The following is a 23,063-nucleotide window of genomic DNA, read 5'->3' as shown; positions in this document are numbered from 1 at the left end:
CTGCGCGGCAAACCTTCTGCTTTCCTCCCTTTTTTTGTGTCCCAGTTTTCTGCACAACACTCCCACTCTTCTCTGCATCTTCACCACCGAAGGTTCGCTCAACTCAACTCTACAAGACCAGCTTAAAGTAAGAGCTCTTCTTTCCCCTAGCTACCTAGTTAGCAACGTGCAGTGCTTGAAGTGGAAAAAAAAGGTGCCGGGTACTCTCTTGCATTGGCAAATCATTATGACATTTGAGATTTCTACAGTGAAAAACAAAACTTGGGAGATATTGCTGGTACAACAACAATGTATTGTTATTTATTAACAACATAAATGTATGTATTTATTTAAACAAGTTATGTGTGTTTGTGACTGTATGTCTCAGTCATTCTCTTGACAGCTTTAGTCCACTCTCTGTCTGGCCTGCTGCTACATGTTTTCCAGCCCAGTTTGTTATCTTTAAAAACGAGCCAGCTGTTCGTGGACCAAAAATACATAATTTGGTCCCCTGACCAACAGTCAGGCCATCCGTGTTCCGTTACTCACTTTATTGTTGACGTCGGTGTCGTCGACTAAGGTAACGTTAGGGTTAGTAGCTGCAGACTCCTCATTAACGCTGGCTCTGGCACACACGTTGTTTTAATACCTTTCTGAAGCCAGGCTAATAATAACGACTTACAAACTCGACACACTTCTTTTTAGTTTCTAGGTTTTCAGCAGTGAAAAATCTGGTAGGCTGTAGGCATCACACAGCTTCTCCGAACTAGCGAACTTCTGAGTTCGGGCCGACTGCTTGCCTTTACGTGATTCGTCAAGCTCTGAGGTAAATCACGTAGTGTAGTTTATCCCTTGTGTTGACTTCGGGTCAAATTGACCCGTTTTCAATTTTTGTTTTATATCAGAAAATATGGGACGTAGAAATAAGCGTTGAAAATGTGTAGAAGAAAAATGTAACAATTTAAAACATTGGAAAAAGCAAAAACAAACTGTGAAAAAAAGGCGTCAAAAACGCTGGAAAAAAAGTGTTTTTTTTCAAGGTTGGCGGGAATACAACACAAGGGTTATGTAACGTTAGGGTCAATCTGTCTCACGCTGATGCTTTCTGTGTCTGTGGTAGAGTACCGGCTACATGCGAGAAGTAGCGGTACGCAAGAAAAAGTGCAGGTACGCTTAAGAGTAAAATGTAGAAGTGCCGGTACTGCGTACCGGTGAGTACCGGCCCACTTCAAGCACTGGCAACGTGCTAACAGAACAGTTTGTATTTAGTATCTGCATTCGTTTGAAAACGGGATATTCTACTACTGCTTATTATAGCCATTCAGTGTTATGTAACCCAAAAACAATGGACTGAAATTAGGCGAAAGGTCCTCTCTTAAAAGCTGAAATGTATAGGTATTTAATGTAAGGCAGTTTAACTCTTGATATTCCCTAACACACGTATTGTGAGTTTTAAGGTTAGTTCCACACCCTAGTTGCTGGTCATAATCCATGAATTCTTGAAAAACCAGTTAGCTTTTGAATGAGGGATTTAGCTCATAACTGTCTCCCTTTGATGGCATGACTGTGCACTTTTGGGATTTTTTGTTTACATTTCTAAGAGGAAACCGGATATATTGTTGCTGTTTGACCCTCTCATTTGACGATTTCAAGCTTTTTTCTTTTTTTTTTACATTATATTGCATTATCATACATAGACAAAATCAGGTTCATTGCAAAGTAGCTAGGTTTTCAGACACAAAGCATTTCCCTAACTGTTTGGTGCATAACATAGCAGAGAGAAAATAAGTACTGCACAAGTCAGGAAACATTAATATAGATTGAAAAAATACAATAATTTGTAAAATACTATAAAAAAAATTGTACAACATGCCTATATCTGTTGTAAAATGAAGAGCTGTTTAGTTTAAAGTAGACAATTTTAAGAACCGCTCACAGTTCTCTCTCTCTTCTCTCTCTCTCTCTCTCTCTCTCTCTCTCTGAAATTGTCAACATGACTCAGCAAATCATATTTTTTGTTCAGTCTTCTCATACATGGCTGATAGAGACTGAGCGCAACATGTCATACCCAGGGGGAAACAATCGGGGCCAAAATATGCAACCAAAATGCTTGTAGCTAGCAAAAACATTAGATTGCAGCATGTCAAATGATTATTTTAGCAACCAATTTTTTCTTAATTCCAGTAATAATAGATTAGACAATGTTAAACAACCATTCTCACAGTTCTCTTTCTCTCTCTTTCTCTTTCTGAAATTGTCACCATGACTCAGCAAATCTCAATCTCAATCTCCTCCTACCTGGTTGATATAGAGATAGAGATACTGTAGACTAGAGTCATACCAGGGGAAAACAATCAGGGCCACAATTTGCAACCAACGGCAGAAACGCTAACAAAATGCCTGTAGCAAAATCTTACATTTCATGTCAAATATGGCTGGTCCCTCTTAGTCGATTAGTCGACTAATCAGTCATTTTGGTCTTAGTCAACTTAGATTTCTTTAGTCGATTAGTCATGTTTTATGCTTTTATCTCTGGTAAACACAAGAATTAAAGTGGTGCTTTTGCATGACTCTATGCGGAGAAACTCAGATTTACAGATCTGTCGATTAAATCAACTAATCGATTAGTCGATATAATTGAATGAGTGTTAGTCGACTAAGAATTTCTTCAATCGAGCACAGCCCTAATGTCAAACGATTATTTTAGCAACATATGTCTACCAGAGAGAACATGTTAAGTTAGTTAGTTACTGTAAGTGTTAAGGAACTTGCAAACATAATTTTGCATGGCTTTCTGATTTATCCACATTCCACTATGGCACACGTTTGCCTACTGTTAAAATGCTTATAACTTACAGAAATGGATATGGGTGATGACAGATGTCAGTGCACATGTTACATGTACATTTAGTTGGGTTCTTTACCCTGTTGGTAGTACATCCAACCACACAGCAGCTTTTTAGGCATTTTTCTATTGTTTGCTAGCAGAATTGACAAGGGGGCAAAGTCAACAGAGAGCAATGAATTGTTTGTTTTCCCCTCCGGTGTGTTTGTGTGTGTGTGTCTGTGTGTGTCTGTGTCTGTCTGTCTAATGTGAGGCTAGTGCTGATAGTTTGATTTCCTACTGTTAATGATTAATGATACTGTATTTAATAAAGCTGACACCCTGATGTCTCTCTGTGTACAGACATGTCTACCAAGGTGGCCATTGTAACGGGCAGCAACAAGGGCATCGGGCTGGCCATCGTCCGAGCACTCTGCAAAGAGTTCCAAGGAGACGTTTACCTGACCGCCAGAGATGTGTAGGTAGCACACAGCTGCTCACACCTGGACCTCAACACATTCTCTTTGTTTTATCGTTTTTTTTCTTGACTTTTCCTGACACCACCATTAAACATAGTGTTGTGTGGATTTATTGTTTTATGGAAAAGGAGAAATGTCTTATTGGTGTCCAAATAATAATAACAATTTATACTTTATTAGTCCCGCAAAGGTAATTACAATCACTCTGTTGTTATATACGTTACACACAGGCCTGAATTACACACACATGCTCAGTACCTATACATGCACTAATGGAGAGATGTCAGCGTGAGGGGGGGCTGCCCATGGAAAGGCACCCCGAGCAGTTGGGGGTTCGGTGTCTTGCTCAAGAGCACCTTGGCAGTGCCCAGGAGGTGACCTGGCACCTCTCCAGCTACCAGTCCACCACCATACTTTGGTCTGTATGGGGACTGGAACCAGCAACCCTCCACCCCAGAAGCTTTATGAACCATTACTTGTAGTTGTTGACCCAGCTAGATGGCACTCTTGGTTTAAAGAAAAAGGCTCACGGAATGGGAATTCAGTGTGCTTTCACACTTTTTAATATGGAGTAGGCCTGCACGATAAATTGTTAGAAAATCGCGATCTCGATTCACCCCTGTTCGCGATTTTTTTTCTCCAATTAATTTATTGAAAGCATTTCACATTGACATTAACATGTTTTAATTATGTAAAGACATGTTCAAGGAGTTCAGCTAGAGCCTGTATCAGGGCCATATTTAGTTCAATGTGTTATATGTCACTATTTTTGGTAGCCTATTGTACTTAAATGGACAGTATTTACTTTATTTTCTTTATTCATTGAAGCCTCTATGTTTACGGGCTCGTGGTGATGCGCAATGTGCCATAGGTGCCAAAAAAAAATCTATGTTTGGTACTGCCAATTTGTGTTGTTTTGTCATTGTTCATGTGTGCAATAAACATTACACTTCCTGAGAAAAAAATCGTGGCAGAGAATCGTGGTATCAATTCTAAGCTAAAAAATCGTGATTCGTATTTTTCTCCGAATTGTGCAGGCCTAATTTAGAGTAATGTTATGTGTTAATAATTGTTTTAATTCTGATATTTTTGTAATTTTTTTCTGTGTAGCACTTTGGGTTGCATGCCTGTATGTATGTATGTATGTATGTATGTATGTATAAATAAATAAAAGTTAGTTTGTTGAACGGAGAGCGCCCTCTATCGGGCTTAGAAAAATCAAGAAAACACTTCACGAAGCTTCAGTTGGACATCACTAGAACTTCCCACACTAAGCACTGTGAGCTCATTGGTTCAAGGTGTCAGCAACAGATCTGATTCTCATGGGAATAAAGTGGGGGAAAAAAATCGATCCAAACTTTTTGCTCTTTCTGCAGCGGCCGTGGTCAGGAAGCCGTGAAGTCTCTGGCCTCAGACGGACTGAAGGCCATGTTTCAGCAGCTGGACATCAACGACATAAACAGCATCACCGCCGCCGCTGCTTACTTTAAAGAGAAGTATGGAGGAGTGGACGTCCTCGTCAATAATGCCGGGATAGCATTCAAAGGTAGAATTACAATATTACATTATACCACACTGGAGCCATGCACACAGTAATGTTCTAATATGTTAATATAACTACTCTTACTATGAATCAAACGAACTGAATACTGGTATGAAATTAGCACCAGCAGCATCAGTCTTCAGTCTTATTATAGATCAGTATTGGCATTCAAATCATGCTGTAGTGTAATTAGACCCATAATTACTTTTAATATTAGGAGTATTAGCAATAGGGTTGAACAATTATGGCTAAAATGACAATCACAATAATTTTTGCTCAAAGTTTAGATTATTTGCTTCTATTTTTATTTATTTTTTACAATTCATAAAATTAGTAAGTAAAAAAAAAAGTGCCTGTGCTTCCACATTGTACTCTTTAAATATTGCCTCCAATGTACACATTTTTAAATCAAATTGTCCCTTTTAACATTAAATGTTTTATTCTTTAAATAAAATAATTGGAATGAAAATAAGCATATGCTTAGTAATAACAATATTCATAATGCCACTAAAGCATTAAGCCAAATAAAATGGATTCAGCTCTACTTAATAACTTTCATTAGTTGCCTGAGCGGTGACAAACACATGCATGCGTTTGGTGAAACACTGAAAAAGGAGCCTTTGACTTGATGTGTTTCAGTAGGCACTCTAAATGCAAAGCATCAATGGTGCACCCAATAGGTGCATTTATTTATATATGCCATAGTTATGTTTTTGAACATATTTGAACTACCAGCGTGCTTTTATTCCTGCCATTTTTCATCCAAAATTGACGGACAAGAAGTAGCATAAATTGACTTTATTGCGGACGTTTGGAGCTGCGACTGTGAATTGAATCTGTCTCTCTCGCTCTCTCCAGAGGCAGACACGACTCCATTTGCAGTCCAGGCAGAGGTGACCTTCAAGACCAACTTCTTCGCCACCAGGGACATGTTGACTCACTTCATGCCGCTCATTAAAGCTGGAGGTAAGGACACACAACTGGACCGAGTTAACCGGCCTTCTTAATGAACAGCTCAGTGCACAGCCTACTTCAGAGTGTAAAAAAAAAAATAGAAAAAAAAAGTAATATGTTTATGTCAAGAGTAAGAGCAATATAGACAACATTAATACTGCAAGTGTGTGTGTGTGTGTGTGTATTTTAGGCCGTGTGGTGAACATCTCCAGCTTCGTCAGCTCCCTCACTTTGAACAAGTGCAGCGCGGCTCTCCAGCAGCGTTTCCGCAGCGAGGACATCACAGAGGAGGAGCTGGTGGGGCTGATGCAGCAGTTTGTTGACGCGGCCAAGAAGGGCGAGCTGCAGAAGGGTGGCTGGCCTGAAACGGCGTATGGAACGTCCAAGACTGGACTTACGGTATGACCCATCAGTCTGTCTCAAGCGCACGAGTTTGCAGATCTTAAAGGGGTGATAGAATGCAAAACCGATTTTACCCTGTCATAGTTGAATAACAACAGTTCGGTGGGTAAATAGGTCATACATAGAAGCTCAAAATCCCATTGACACCCCTTTACTATGAAAATCTCATATTTTGAAACTGACGCTGAAAATGGGCGAATCCCAACAAAGCTGGAAGTTTGTCAGCCCATGGGTGTATTAAGAGAACGGTCACGCCCCAACATTTACATAAGCTACACAACTGACCTGAGATCAGGTAGTTTTCTGAATCTAGCTAGGTCACGCAGATCTCTGCTATTCCATTACAAAATTCACTTCTGAAACTTTTTTATGCGAGAAATCAACCATATAAAGCTCAAATATGGGCCGCTTTACGAAAATGGATGGCTAATTGCAAATTTTCTCCGGCTGTGTGTCGGAGTTTAGTGCCGGTGTTGGTGCTGCCTGGGTTGCTACATCGCCACCCTGACCGCAGTGTCAGCGAACCTTGTTACCGCACCACAATCTTTTCCCCGCAGCCCGCAGGTTCCAGTAAATCTTATAATGGGTATGTGTGTTGAGTTATTTAAACAAACAATCGGGGAAATAAAGCCTCTTGTCCGCGAGTCTCATTGATAGAGCCGCGGTGAGATGGAGTCCATCAATGAGAGCTAGCTAGCCTCCTCCTAACTCTGACATTCACAAAAATACATTCAATTGAAATCCGAAATCGGACAAGTGTTAGCTAAGCTTTGTAAGACCTTGAAGAACCTGTAATATTCATGCCATGACTAAATTCAAACTGTAAATATACTTTAGTTATGCAGCAGAGTAAGCGATGGCGATATTTCCCCATTGTAATGAATGGGACATATAGCAAGCAGCTGCTCGTCCTACAAAGACCCCAACGTCATAAAAAATGCCTTAAAATCAAATACGGACACAACGGTTAGCTTTATAAGACATTGGGGAATGATGTTGTATAAGTGGCGTGACGAAATTCAAACTGTAAATATAATTTAGTTAGGACGAAAGTTGTCTAGCGATAGCCGCGGGTATTTCCCCATTGTAATGAATGGGACATATAGCAAGCAGCTGCTCGTTCTACAAAGACGCCGGCGCCTGTAAAAATGCCTTAAAATCAAACCGGACACAACGGTTAGCTTTATAAGACATTGGGGAATGATGTTATATAAGTGGCGGACGAAATTAAAACCGTAAATATATTAGAGTTATGTCGGCAGCTGGCGGGTGCGCCGCAGTATCCACAAAGGGTGACTTTGCCCTGGGTATGGAGCCCAGCAGGCTGCCGCTTTCGTCCAGACTGTGTGGAGCTCCTAAAGTCCGACACGTCTTACCAAATTTGCAATTAGCCATCAATTTTTTGTAAACGGCCCATATTTCAGCTTTATATAGTTGATTTCTCGCTTAAAAAAGTCTCAGAAGTGAATTTGGTAATGAAACATTGCAGTGTCTGGAATATGAGATTGTGCCGCTTCTCTAATGTATGTGTATTGGGGATTCGCTCAACCAATCAGCGCGCAGCTCATCTAAATATTCATGACCATACCATATTTGGAAGAAAAGCTCTTGTTACAAATAGGGCCAAAACACAGGGATGCATAAGGGCCAGTAAAATATCAACCAGGCCATTTTCAGCCCAACCAATGTTACATACCCCATTAGGAGACCATAAGGAACAGTGTGAAATACCCTATATAATCATTCTATCACCCCTTTAAAGGTGTTAAAAAAATAAACAAAAAACTTTCAGTCGAAATCAGAGACCGAAGTCGGGTTGCACGATATTGACAAAATGTGATATTGCGATATTGATTATGAATATTGCAATATCGATATTCATTTCGATATTTTTAAATGTGATTAAAAAAAACAATGACAAAAGTTATGGGAAAACGCATAAAAATAGATTCATAACAAATAAAACAAGTTTTCTTACAACACAAGGTTTATTTTATTTCATATTGGACTGGTCCAACATGAATGAATAAATAAGGACCATGTCTTCAGAACAGGACATGTTTTACTGGTTGGACAGTATAAAAACAATAAATAAAGAGCATGTCTACATAACAGAACATATTAGAAAAAATATAAAAAAATACTTATCGTGACACTTTTGATTATAATATTGTGCAACGTGATATCGCGATAACGATATTGAGTCGATATATCATGCACCCCTAGACCAAAGATTTGACAAATGCTTCTCTAACAGGGCTGCACAGTTAATCGCAATTTTATCGAAATTGCAATATGGACTAGTACAATATCCAAATCGCAAATAATATTTGTTAGAGGCAAACAATGTGTCTAACCATTCTGAATGAAGTATTGTGTTGCTGCGGAGACGGCCCGGCCTACAAACTGTATCCTAATACAGACTAAAGAAAACAGCTTTGTTTGGTACAGGTCCTCGCAACAATCACACTATAATCATTTAGCATTTTCTTAATGTGAATATTTTTCAATGAGAATAATGATAAAAAAAATGATCATTCCATCCAATATTGTGAATCATATTGCAATCGCAATATCAGTCAAAAATAATCGCAATTAGATATTTTCCTTATATCGTGCAGCCCTATTCTCTAATGCCATATTTCCTTTCATAGAGACATTCATTATACATAATGTGTGTGTTTTTGTTGTGTTGTGTGTGTGTGTGTGTGTGTGTGTGTGTGTGTGTGTGTGTGTGTGTGTGTGTGTGTGTGTGTGTGTGTGTGTGTCTTTAGACCCTGTCCATGATCCTGGCTCGTCGTCTGTCCAAGGAGAGACCGAACGACGGGGTAATCACGCAAATTTGACATCTTTTAATCAAACAAGATCCATCTCTTCTTTTTAACCACTTTGTTGAACACAGTAGCTTGTTCAACGACGTAGGAATATGTTAATAATGTGAAATGCATTTCATACCCTATAACGGTGCAGACGCTCTTCTCAGTTGCTCTCAGCTCAGCTGTTATTTTTGCCACTTTTTCCTACAAAACCTTTTAAGGAGGTTTCCTGTAACAATGAAATCATTGGGAGGATCATTTATCACAACTCTGGGTTGTGATAATCTGCTTTGAGCTGCCTTCTGCTACCCAAAAAACTAAACATGGCGAAGCAGCATTCACTTTTTTATTCGCCACATACAGTATGACATATCTGGAACAAACTCCCAGAAAGTCAGCTTCAACTCTCAGCTCTTTTAATGCAAGGCTCCTCTGTTTGCCACAGATTTAATTTTCACTATTTATAGACTATTGCTGCGAGGTATTTTTTATTCCACTGTTTAATCAGTTTTATTCCATTTAAATCTTCATCCTTAATCATCTGTTTTCATTATTTGAATTCCTATGTGTCTTTTTAAAACATTTCTTTTTTTTTTATATTGCCTTGTGTTTCCTTTGTGATTTAATGCCTTAAAGCAATTTGGCCTTGGTTTTTTTTTGGGAGGGGGGGAACAATTTCTTTATTGACATTTTTAGAAACGAAGCACTAACACTAGGGTGTAACAAAAGACCATGTCATTTTAACACCCCCTCCCCCCAAACCACGTTAACCAAAAGGAGTAAGCCTGCATTGCTCAGGAAAGGAAATAAAGACTTGTAATTGCAGTTGTAACTTAACACCCAAACAAATGGTAATAATTATAAGTGGTAACAGTATTATTACTAGTAACAATGACCATGATAATAAAAAGCAACAACAAAAAAACAACGAGAGAGAGAGAGAGAGAGAGAGAGAGAGAGAGAGAGAGAGAGAGAGAGAGAGAGAGAGAGAGAGAGAGAGATATAAAACATTTAGAGAGAGACAACCCTGTTAACATTCACTGATGGGTATCTTTATGAAAGATACAGATTTTAAGAGGAGTGAATTACATATAGGCTATTTGTCGGCTTCTTCAGCCGTGTGTTGCCAATAAACACATCGGTTAGAATTATGTTTTGATATATTTTTTATTTTCTCTCACATTCGCTTACCACTGCCAGGGTTTCAACTGAAATAATAGGCTAAAGCAACGACAGTTCATGGAAAGCAAAAGTGTAATTATGGTCAGATCTTGTGCCTGACTGATGGGGAAGTGACCAGTGTAGTCTAATGTAGGATATTATAGTGGGTGTACTGTACTGTATATTGGCCAGAATCTGCCTTTGGGGGAGAAGGGGGGCATATCATAGTGGGGGGGCCTGGGTTTCCTCCCCCAGGGAAGTTCAACGACTTCTTTGCCTGCATTCCGATACACTTTAATGCACCAATTTACGGTAAAAAATAGCCTACCTTTATTCAGCCTATAGATGTTAAGAAAAAAGCACGGATGACAATTCAAAATGTATAAAAAATATAATGGAAAGTAGCCTATGTTGTTACGTGTCACTGGGCATTTTTAAAGGAATATTTCACCGCTGGAAAGCTGAATATATCTTTAAATTGGGTCACTTATGTAGTAGAAATGTGAAAAAAAAATTGAAATTGGTGCCTTCTAGGCCGAGAAAAGCCAGAAAATGTGTTTTGGTCTTATATGGATGAAAAACACCAAATCCCAGAATGCACCTGCTTCGTTGCTTTGAGTCCACTCCCAAGCCACGCCTACCGCTTGACAGACCGACAGAGGCATTCAACTCAACTCAAGCGTGTTTTATTGTCATTTCAACCATATACCGCGAAACAACGCGTTTCATGCGTGACTCAAGTGGTGTTACACATTTAACATATATAAAACGACATTATATAAAAACGACATAACGAAACAGGCTACATTTAGTACACACACTTTATAGGCTCTGTAAAGTTCAGCTAACGATACTAGCATTACGCTTGGTGGGCCTGTAAACACCGGTATAAACAGCCGGGGAATTAGTGTGTAATGTAGAATGGTCGGCATTTAACAGTCACAAACTCCACCAGCAGTTAGCAGTTAAATGGATACAAGTCACCACATTTCTGCGCCACTCGGTATTAACACAGCCCCCACCTCTTTTACCTGGCGACAGAGCATCTCTAGCTCGGAGGGCTAGCAGGCCTGGTAGCTGGACAGTCCGGTACACTATTCAGGCAGGTTTCCACAACAACAAAAACCCGGCAGTCTCTGAACTCACGCTTTGGGTGTCGTTGAAGTTGGATGTAGTCCAGTTTGTGGTCTAAATGGCAGCGACACTTGCAAGCAGGATCCGTAAAGTTCAGCTAACGCGATACTAGCATTGGTGTAGCTAAACACAGAGTATAAACACAGCCGTGAATTAGCGTGGAATGTCGAATGATTCGGCATTTAACAGTCACAAGCTCCACCAGCAGTTAGCAGTAGCTAGTTGGATTTTATTTCTACACCAGTCCGTTTAACACAGCCCACCTCCACGGGCCGGCGAGAGCAGCCTGGTAGCTGGATAGTCCCGGTTCCGGTACACTGTTGTTCAGGCATGTTTCCACAACAACAAAAACACAGCAGGAGTTTCGTTGAAGGAGGATGTAGTCCAGCTTGCAAGCAGGATGGCTGGGACAGGTGGACAGCTAGCGTTAGCTTTCCACCTAGCCGATGAGGATGTCCCCTAGCCGGCTAGCGGCATTGAGCGACACCGCTGGTCTCCGTGCAGGCGAAGCTCACGTAGTGTGCCGAGTATTGCGTCTGTAATAACGTTTCCTCCATATTCTCCGATCTGTACCGATGTATCCCGGTGGTACACACGTCCGGTAGTTTGAATGCAGATAATTGTTGTAAATGTTTTCTGCTGAAAACCGAAAGTCTGTTTAGCAAAGATTCAAGATGGCTGACAGTCGTTTTCATTCGGAATACTATAATTTTTAAGGTACCGCCTAAAGTCCTTCCAGCAATTTACCAATTTGGCCTGGTTGTTACACGGGGAGGTTGGACAGTGTCCCCAGAAACCAGTGAAGGATTGTATCCACTAAAACATGAGTTTGATGGTTTTGTGGTTGTGTTTTCAGTGGAAGCCTCATTGCTTACATGCATTTTTTTGTTGCTTCTGTTATTATTTTGTACAGATCTTGCTGAATGCCTGCTGTCCAGGCTGGGTGCGCACTGACATGGCCGGTGATAAAGCCCACAAGTCACCAGAGGAGGCCGCTATCACTCCGGTCTACCTGGCCCTGCTGCCGCCCGGAGCCACAGACCCTCACGGAAAGTTTGTGTCTGATAAAGAAGTTCAGCCGTGGTGAAATGTGTGTGTGTGTCCGTGAATTAGGGCTGGGCGATATGGGGAAAATCAAATATCCAATATTTCTGACCAAATACTTTGATATCGATATGGCGACAATATTGTAGGGTTGGCAATTGGTGCTTTCACAAAATATTTACCCAATGAGATTTGTGATAAATAATCATCAGTAATGTGGACATACTAAGTGGGTAAAGGCAAATAATAGAACAGTTACAACAGTCTAGTAGGTTCACTGTAATGTAGCCTGTAAAACTAGGAAAAGACATCTATTATGTCATATTACAATATTACGATATCCAAAATCTAAGACATTATCTAGTCACATATCACGATACCAATATATTATCGATATACAGTATTGCCCAGCCCTAGTGTGAGTGTGAGTAAATCAGTGTTTCCACTTTAGCACTAAATTGCAAAACTTCCATACAAAATATATTTCTTTTCCAAAAAAATAAACACGTCCATCATATGAAAAAATGACAGAAGCATCACACAATCTGGAAAAAAGTATTATAACATTTAATGTGTTGGTAAAGTTAACACACAAAGTTCAGCAAACCAAAATGACTCAGATTAGTCCAGGGAACACTGATATTTTGAATGGTGTGCGTATGTGTGCTAGGTTATATGCAACGATAATCATGCATGAATATTCATAAGTGCTGGCTCATCGCTGCCATTTTTGATAAAAACATTTTTTATATTTTTTTACTTGGAGAAAGAAAAACTTTGCTTAATTACCTAGATGAGGCTTGGATGTTGTGTACCCAAAGAAAATAAAATGTTTTTTTTTCTGGCTAGCTTGTTGTGTTCTTTATTACTATGATGTGAAGAACTTAAAGGGGCGCTATGCCGTTTTGGCTAGTTCTTCACTGTTTTCTCGCTTTTTGCTGCCAGGTTTCTCTATAGAGAATAGATATTTGGCAGCTCCTGTGTTTACTTGTGTGTCTGACTCCTCGCTCGGTCAGTCTGCCGTTTCCTCTTTCTCTTTTCCTCCGACAATGCTTTCCTAGCTTTCTGCTTCTTTTTTGCCGGCTCAGCCATGACAACAGTGTGAAAAACTCCATCGCTACCTTGTTAGCCAGTTCCTGAATGGGCGTATGTGTGCAGTGCCGTGAAGCAATTCGTTACATCGCGAGACCTAATATCACACGATACTTTCTGACGCTGAGGCCGGCCGAAAGTTGCAAAGGTGGTTTTTCCGCTAACAGGCGCTAGGAGGGGAGCGAAACGACCACCATTCAACTCGAAAAAAGTCATATAACCATTCCAATGACTCCGAAGCTGTTCAGTTAAAGTGATGGTTCGGAGTAATTCACCCTAGGGTCTTCTGGTGTACTTACAAACTTTCCAATCCATCGTTTTATGAGTGCATAACCTATTTGTACTACTTGTAGACGTTTGGTATCATTTCGGGCAGGAGGAGGAGAGAGGGGGGGGCAAGGTGGAGGGTGGGGGTGTGGCCTTGACCAGCTGCCACTTTGCTCATTTGAAAGCCATGATGTCCCTCTCTGACGGGCAGGCCAAATTTTCTGGGCGGGCAAAGCAGAGAAAGGAGAGGTAACCTTTCCCTTTATGACCTCATGGCTGGGGGTCATTTCTATAAGAAAATAGATTTTATATTTCTAACATTTTAATATTGAAAGAGAAAAGCCCCAAAGCTGATGTTACAGGTACACTAGAAATTATCAAATGTGTTCAATATCCATAAGTACAATACAGATATAAAGCTAAATAAATATAGGTTGCCTTTGATTTGCACCTTATCTAGCTTGAACCTACAGTAGTTATTCCTATTTATAGACACATTTATGGGAGCTATACTGACACACACACGACTATAAATGACAGTATTCCTGAAGAAATAATTATAGAGCTGGTATATGACACAAATATGGCTTTATTTATGAGCAATGTGTGTGTGGTTAAGGGTTTAGTGAGCCTGATAAAGCTGCCAAAAGCACACACAGTAAACCCAGGATTCATCTGAGGTCTTCTCCGTCTCAATCGTGGGATTTCTTTCACGGTTTTATCTCTAAATTTGATATTTTGGTGAATATTTTAACTTTCCACTGCATTCATTCTCAAAGATTTCCGTAGTATTTCTAATTCAGCCTGTGCTCGTAGAAATAGGCTACTGAGATCATGAGTCAAAGTCCCATAGCAGAAAATAACCACCCATCAAAGTCTATATAATGTATTTAAAAAAATAAAATAATCACAAAATTCCATTTTACTGATTCAACTGATGATGATCAAAATGATTTCCCTACATGATGGTCTAAATGTTGCTTTAAAACTTCAAATTTAATTTATTTATTATTATAAATTCTTATTTATCGGCTTAAATATTATCCATGTAATATTAAGTAATATGAATGTAATATGCAGCCCTGCAAATTCCCAAAGATATTGCTAAGGCCTTAGTGGTCTCAACTGCAGCTACAGGCCTGCTTTTGTTATTTCTTTGCAAGCTCAAATTATTAAAGAAGGAGAAATAAAAGATCACTTTTACCAATTTCACTGCAGCCCAATGTAACCTAAGTTTTTACCCTGAGGTGTCTTGTATCGTCATCAATCTCCAAAATGTCTTACATACCGGTATGTACACTGGTCAAAAGTTTTAGAACACCCCAATTCTTTTTTTATTTTTTTTTTTTATTTTAGCAGTTCAAGTCCAGTGAATAGCTTGAAATGGTACAAAGGTAAGTGGTGAACTGCCTGAGGTTAACAAAAAGTCTAGGTTACCCAAAACTGAAAAATAACGTACATTTCAGTATTTTACAAAAAGGCCTTTTTCAGGGAACAAGAAATGGGTTAACAATGTAAAGCTGTTCTACAGCAATGGAGGTTGATCAAGCTTTGAAAGTTGGTGCTACCAATTCCCACAGGTGTTCCAACTTGTCTGGATTACTTACAACCCCCTCTGTTTGTATAAAAGTATTGTTGGAACACACTGTGGTACCGTACCCTCGTGAGCATTATTTAAACAGTATTGTACTGCAGAAAGTAGTGGGTTGCCATACAAATGAGGGGAAAAAGGCAATTAACAATGGAAGAAAGACAGACCATCATAACACTTAAGCATGTTGGTCTTTCCTACAGAGAAATTGCGAAGAAAGTCAAGGTGTCAGTGAGTACAGTATTCTTCACCATCAAAAGGCACTTAGAAACTGGGGGAAACTCTGACAGGAAGAGGTCTGGCAGACCCAAAGCCACAACAGAATCAGAAGACAAGTTTCTGAGAGTCAACAGCTTGCGTGATAGGCGGCTCACAGGACAACAGCTTCAAGCACAGCTTAATAGTGGTCGTAATAAGCAAGTCTCAGTTTCAACTGGAAAGAGAAGACTTCGAGCTGCAGGTTTGATAGGTCGAGTTGCAGCAAGAAAGCCATTGCTAAGACGTCAGAATAAGAAAAAGAGGCTTGACTGGGCCAAGAAACATCGTCAATGGACTACTGAAGACTGGAAGAAGGTGTTATGGACTGATGAATCAAAATTTGAAATCTTTGGTTCATCACGCAGGATTTTTGTACGCCGTCGAGTAGGCGAAAGGATGGTTCCTCAGTGTGTGACATCAGCTGTCAAACATGGAGGAGGGAGCGTGATGGTCTGGGGCTGTTTTGCTGGATCCAGGGTCGGTGATTTGTACAGAGTGAAAGGCACCCTGAACCAAAACGGCTACCACAGCATTTTGCAGCGCCATGCAGTACCCTCTGGTATGCGCCTAGTTGGTCAGGGGTTCATCCTACAGCAAGATAATGACCCAAAACATAAGTCCAAGCTATGCCAGAATGATGGTAAGCTTAAAAACATGGAGCGGCCAGCACAGTCACCAGACTTAAACCCCATTGAGCTGGTTTGGGATGAACTGGACAGAAAAGTGAAAGCAAAGCAACCTACAAGTGCCACACATTTATGGGAACTTCTGCAACAGAGTTGGGAAGAGCTTTCTGAAGAATATTTGATTTCCATTGTAGAAAGAATGCCACGAGTGTGTTCAGCTGTTATATCTGCCAAAGGGGACTACTTTGATGAGTCAAAAATTTAGAATACATTTTGGTTTATAAATTGATTCCATGATTTCTTTTTTAACTTAAATTTCATTTGTTCTATTCTTTCATTTCAGAGTACAATAAGACATCGAACTGCATGAATTTCAATAAAAACCTGGAAAAATTGGGGTGTTCTAAAACTTTTGACCGGTAGTGCATACACAGTACAGTATACCTACTACAATACATTACACCACGTTATCTTCCTATATTTATATTGTTTTGAGTGTACTTCTGATGAAACATTGATTACAAAAGAATGACAACACAGACATACCTGGAGCTTAACATTCAAAGCAAAGTTTGTACGCATGTTAAAACTATGTTAAAACGTGCCAAACCACTGTTATGGTGTGGTATCAAAAAGCCTTTTGTAATGTAACGTTAATTAATAACCAAACCCTGTCTCCCCTACAGTTAACACTACAAACATACCCATCATACACCGCACACAAAACCAAAATGTATGTATCAAATAAGTTTAACTATGGGTACATACTAGCATACAGAGTTTAACACCAAATACAATACCAAGATATTGTTCTTATCTGCATTCATCTCGATCCTGCACGGCTCCTTGGGTCAAATGTCAATGGTCAAACCCAGGTGGTTAGCTTGTTTTTCCGGGTATGCGCACTGACACTGCGCGGCAAACCTCCAACTTTCCTCCCTTTTTATGTGTCCCAGTTTTCTGCACAACACTCCCACTCTTCTCTGCAGCTTCACCGCCGAAGGTTCGCTCAACTCAACTCTACAAGACCAGCTTAAAGTAAGAGCACTTCTTTCCCCTAGCTACCTAGTTAGCAACGTGCTAACAGAACAGTTTGTATTTAGTATCTGCATTCGTTTGAAAATGGGGTATTCTACTACTGCTTATTATAGCCGTTCAGCGTTATGTAACGCAACAACAATGGACTGAAATTAGGCGAAAGGTCCTCTCTTAAAAGCTGAAATGTATAGGTATTTAATGTAAGGCAGTTTAACTCTTGATATTCCCTAACACACGTATTGTGAGTTTTAAGGTTAGTTCCACACCCTAGTTGCTGGTCATAATCCATGAATTCTTGAAAAACCAGTTAGCTTTTGAATCAGGGCTTTAGCTCATAACTGTCACCCTCTGATGGCATGACTGCGCACTTTTGGGATTTTTGTTTAAATTTCTAAGCGGAAACCGGATATATTGTTGCTGTTTGACCCTCTCATTTGACGATTTCAAGCTTTTTTTTCTTTCTTTACATTATATTGCATTATCATACATAGACAAAATCAAAATCATTGCCAAGTAGGTTTTCACACACAAAGCATTTCCCTAACTGTTTGGTGCATAACATAACAGAGATAAAAAAGTACTGCACAAGTCAGGAAACATTAATATAGATTGAAAAAAATACAAAAACAATATGTAAAATACTATTAAAAAATGTGTACAACATGCCTATATCTGTTTTAAAATTAAGAACCATTTAGTTTTGTGTAGGAATGTGCAAACGTTCAATCTAAATTCCCAGTTTTAATGTCTTATATCAGAATAAAAAGGGTCTGTTTTTATGATCAGCTAGTTTCCCAATCATTCTTTTTTAGTTCGAGATTATAGACAATTCTCTCTCTCTCTCTCTCTCTCTCTCTCTCTCTCTCTCTCTCTCTCTCTCTCTCTCTGAAATTGTCACCATGACTCAGCAAATCGTATTTTTTGTTCAGTCTCCACATACATACCCAGGGGGAAACAATCAGGGCCAAAATATGCAACCAAAATGCTTGTAGCTAGCAAAAACATTAGATTGCAGCATGTCAAATGATTATTTTAGCAACCACTTCTTTCTTAATTCCAGTAATAATAGATTAGAGACCATTTTAAACAACCATTCTCACAGTTCTCTCTCTCTCTCTCTCTCTGAACTTGTCACCATGACTCAGCAAATCTCATCTCTTCTCAATCTCCTCCTACATGGTTGATATAGAGATAGAGATACTGTAGACTAGAGTCATACCAGGGGAAAACAATCAGGGCCACAATTTGCAACCAAAGGCAGAAACGCTAACAAAATGCCAGCAAAACCTTACATTTAAGCATGTCAAATGATTATTTTAGCAACATACAGTATGTCAACCAGAGAGGACACATTGAGTTAGTTAGCTAAGTGTTAAGGCACTCGCAAACATAATTTTGCATGGCTTTCTGATTTATCCATATTCCACTATAGCACAGGTTTGCCTACTGTTAAAATGCATTAGCTTATAACTTACAGACATATAGGCCGCCTAAAACAGACATGTGTGATGACAGATGTCAGTGCACATGTTACGTGTACATTTAGTTGGGTTCTGTACCCTGTTGGTAGTACATCCAACCACACAGCAGCTTTTTAGGCATTTTTCTGTTGTTTGCTAGCAGAATTGACAAGGGGGCAAAGTCAACAGAGAGCAATGAATTGTTTGTTTTCCCCTCCGGTGTGTCTGTGTGTCTGTCTAATGTGAGGCTAGTGCTGATAGTTTGATTTCCTACTGTTAATGATTAATGTATTTAATAAAGCCGACACCCTGATGTCTCTCTGTGTACAGACATGTCTACCAAGGTGGCCATTGTAACGGGCAGCAACAAGGGCATCGGGCTGGCCATCGTCCGAGCACTCTGCAAAGAGTTCCAAGGAGACGTTTACCTGACCGCCAGAGATGTGTAGGTAGCACACAGCTGCTCACACCTGGACCTCAACACATTCTCTTTGTTTTATCGTTTTTTTTCTTGACTTTTCCTGACACCACCATTAAACATAGTGTTGTGTGGATTTATTGTTTTATGGAAAAGGAGAAACGTCTTATTGGTGTCCAACTGAAGCTTTATGAACCATTACTTGTAGTTGTTGACCCAGCTAGATGGCGCTCTTGGTTTAAAGAAAAAGGCTCACGGAATGGGAATTCAGTGTGCTTTCACACTTTTTAATATGGTTTAATGTTAAGTGTTAATTATTGCTTTTAAATATATATTTTTTAAACCCTGGTGTTTATTTTATTGTGCTAGTTTTAACATTTTATCTTATTGTTGAAAGTTTAGTCTCTTTTTTTTTTCTTTTTTTTCATCTGTGTTTTAATTTTGTGATTTTGTAATTGTGTTAAGTGAAGCACTTTGGGCTGCATGCTTGCATGAAAGGTCCTATATAAATAAATAAAAGTTCAAGTTTGTTGAACAGAGAGCGCCATCTATTGGGCTTAGAAAATAAAGAAAACGCTTCACGAAGCTTAGATTATATTAGATTAGATTAAGTTTTATTGTCATTGTGCAGAGTAGAGCTGGGCAATATATCGATATTATATCAATATCGTGATATGAGACTAGAAATCGTCTCAGATTTTGGATATCGTAATATTGTTATATGGCATAATTGTTGTCTTTTCCTGGTTTTAAAGGCTGCATTACAGTAAAGTGATGTCATTTTTGGAACTTACCAGACTGTTGTAACTGTTCTATTAATTGCCTTTACCCACTTAGTCATTATATCCACATTACTGATGATTATTTATCTTAAATCTCATTGTGTTAATATTTTGTGAAAGCACCAATAGTCAACACTACAATATCGTTGCAGTATCGATATCGAGGTATTTGGTCAAAAATATCGTGATATTTGATTTTCTCCATATCGCCCAGCCCTAGTGCAGAGTACAAGTACAAAGACATCGAAATGCAGTTTGTGTCGAAGCAGAAGTGCAAAAAGAGCAGAAAAGTGCAATGCAATATACAAAGTATAGACAGGTGGTGCATAGACAGGACAAGTAATATAGTGCAGTGTAGACAGTAGTATACAGTTGGTTTACAGAAGGTGGTTTAGTAATATAAATTAAATATAAATATGCAGTGTATTAGCAGTTACCTTGATAAAAGCAGAATAAATATGGCTATGTAATATGAACAATGTATGAACAACATGTACAGATATGTGCAATGTAGTAGCAGTAGCATTATAATAGTGGTAAGAATAATATAGATATATGCAGTGTATTAATAGAATATATTATAAGAAAAACTGAATAAATATGGATATTCAGTATGAACCATATAGATATGACAGACCGATATGTACAGCTTCAGTTGGACATCACTAGAACTTCCCACACTAAGCACTGTGAGCTCATTGGTTCAAGGTGTCAGCAACAGATCTGATTCTCATGGGAATAAAGTGGGGGGAAAAAATCGATTCAAACTTTTTGCTCTTTCTGCAGCGGCCGTGGTCAGGAAGCCGTGAAGTCTCTGGCCTCAGACGGACTGAAGGCCATGTTTCAGCAGCTGGACATCAACGACATAAACAGCATCACCGCCGCCGCTGCTTACTTTAAAGAGAAGTATGGAGGAGTGGACGTCCTCGTCAATAATGCCGGGATAGCATTCAAAGGTAGAATTACAATATTACATTATACCACACTGGAGCCATGCACACAATAATGTTCTTATATGTTAATATAACTACTCTAACTATGAATCCAATGAACTGAATACTGGTATGAAGTCTTCAGTCTTACATATCAGTATTGGCATTCAAATCATGCTGTAGTGTAATTTGACCCATAATTACTTTTAATATTAGGAGTATTAGCAATAGGGTTGAACAGTTATGGCTAAAATGACAATCACAATAATTTTTGCTCAAAATTTAGATTATTTGCTTCTTTTTTTTTTCTTTTTTTACAATTCATCAAATTATTATTACATTTTAGAGAATAATATAAATATTTTTTAGTAAGTAATCTCATAAAAAAGTGCCTGTGCTTCCACATTGTACTCTTTAAATATTGCCTCCAATGTACAAATTTTTAAATCAAATTGTCCCTTTTCACATTAAGGGCCCTATTTTAACGATCTGAAACGTAAGTATCAAACGTGAAACGCGAGTAGCTTTGTGGGCGGATCTCGGGCGCTGTTGCTATTATACCGGCGGATAAATGACTCTTGCGCCCGACGCAAATCTAAGGTGTGGTTTGGGCGTAACGTGAAAATAACCAATCAGAGCGTCATCCCACATTCCCTTTAAGAGCAGGTGCGCTTGTTCCGTGGCGGATTGCTATTATGACGGCGGATTTGCCTGGCGCACGCCAGCGGGAGCTGTCCGGGATGCGGCAAAGTAATAAATGCCCGTCTTGGCCGGGTGGCGATGTTGCTGCGGCCTCTCGGGCGCATCTCCTCAAGTCTGGAGAGGATTGCTGCAGCCATGGAGCGTGGGCCTCCAAACGCACCACCTGCTCCTGTTGTGCCCCTTCCTCCTCCCCCCACTCCATCTCCGTCCACCCGCTCCATCAGGAGCGCATTGCCACTCTCGGACCAGATTCCGCCGGAGTGTCGAATCCCGCCGTAGTTCAACATCACGTCTCCTTAAGTCCTCTAATATTTCCTCATTTATGTCATCAACACATCCATGATTCATGGAAATGTTGTGTAAAACACAACAAGCCACAATCCAAACACCTGAAGCGCATTTTCAGTAATATATTTCCTTATAATTATGTATGGTTTGCAAAAATGGGAACTGCTGCGTCGGTGTAGATGAGGGAAGCAAGGTGTATGCGCGTTGTGCAGACGCTACATTATGGCCAAGCATACGCCCCTAAAATAGCATCTGAATAACGCACCACTGACTTTAGACTAGAATTGTTTTCTGAAACTGCAAAATAGCACCAGGGAACGTTTGCGCCTGAACACGCCTCCTCTTTTCGCTGAACCGCCCCCGGGAGCGCAAATACATTCCCTAATTTACCGATGTGCGTCTGTGGAGGGAAAAGTCCGCTGTGCGTCGGGTGCAAAATAGGAATGATACATGCATCGGTGTACAAAGGCAATTGCGCTGAGTGCAAGATAGGGCCCTAAATGTTTTATTCTTTAAATAAAAAAATTTGAATAAAAATAAGCATATGCTTAGTAATAACAATATTCATAATGCCACTAAAGCATTAAGCCAAATAAAAAGGATTCAGCTCTACTTAATAACTTTCATTAGTTGCCTGAGCGGTGACAAACACATGCATGCGTTTGGTGAAACACTGAAAAAGGAGCCTTTGACTTGATGTGTTTCAGTAGGCACTCTAAATGCAAAGCATCAATGGTGCACCCAATAGGTGCATTTATTTATACATGCCATAGTTATGTTTTTGAACATATCTGAACTACCAGCGTGCTTTTATTCCTGTCATTTTTCATCCAAAATTGACGGACAAGAAATAGCATAAATTGACTTTATTGCGGACGTTTGGAGCTGTGACTGTGAATTGAAGGGGACTGTCGATGAGGACGCAGTGACATCATCTGTCTCTCTCGCTCTCTCCAGAGGCAGACACGACTCCATTTGCAGTCCAGGCAGAGGTGACCCTCAAGACCAACTTCTTCGCCACCAGGGACATGTTGACTCACTTCATGCCGCTCATTAAAGCTGGAGGTAAGGACACACAACTGGACCGAGTTAACCGGCCTTCTTAATGAACAGCTCAGTGCACAGCCTACTTCAGAGTGTAAAAAAAAAAGGTTGTTCTCAGCATTCCAGTTTGTTTCAAAAGCCTGGGTGTGCCTGGAAAGGGAAGGTTGATGAGCAACAGAAGGATAAACAATGTATAATATGTTAAGAGTAAGAGCAATATAGACAGCAT

General features: G+C 39.7%; 2 protein-coding genes across 3 annotated transcripts in view; both read left to right on the top strand.

The window, feature by feature from the left end:
* Positions 1-14: 14 nt before the first annotated feature.
* Positions 15-23,063, top strand: part of LOC120548005 (carbonyl reductase [NADPH] 1-like) — a 27,854-nt gene continuing 4,805 nt past the window's right edge. The window contains exons 1-7 of one of the 2 annotated variants that reach the window (XM_039783884.1): positions 15-127; positions 3,167-3,281; positions 4,659-4,828; positions 5,684-5,791; positions 5,970-6,178; positions 8,956-9,009; positions 12,206-12,375. In XM_039783884.1, coding sequence (XP_039639818.1) covers positions 3,169-3,281; positions 4,659-4,828; positions 5,684-5,791; positions 5,970-6,178; positions 8,956-9,009; positions 12,206-12,375 — 824 coding nt within the window. In that variant the 5' untranslated portion in view covers positions 15-127; positions 3,167-3,168. Of the gene's footprint in view, positions 128-3,166; positions 3,282-4,658; positions 4,829-5,683; positions 5,792-5,969; positions 6,179-8,955; positions 9,010-12,205; positions 13,185-23,063 lie in introns of those variants that run through there. The other variant, XM_039783883.1, reaches the window with a different exon arrangement.
* Positions 17,085-23,063, top strand: part of LOC120548006 (carbonyl reductase [NADPH] 1-like) — a 10,784-nt gene continuing 4,805 nt past the window's right edge. The window contains exons 1-4 of the mRNA XM_039783885.1: positions 17,085-17,208; positions 18,999-19,113; positions 20,655-20,824; positions 22,748-22,855. Coding sequence (XP_039639819.1) covers positions 19,001-19,113; positions 20,655-20,824; positions 22,748-22,855 — 391 coding nt within the window. The 5' untranslated portion in view covers positions 17,085-17,208; positions 18,999-19,000. The remainder of the gene's footprint in view (positions 17,209-18,998; positions 19,114-20,654; positions 20,825-22,747; positions 22,856-23,063) is intronic.

This window comes from Perca fluviatilis, chromosome 19 (assembly GCF_010015445.1).
Source record: "Perca fluviatilis chromosome 19, GENO_Pfluv_1.0, whole genome shotgun sequence".
NCBI classification, from domain to species: domain Eukaryota; kingdom Metazoa; phylum Chordata; class Actinopteri; order Perciformes; family Percidae; genus Perca; species Perca fluviatilis.
This window is presented reverse-complemented; position numbering and strand designations above follow the sequence as displayed.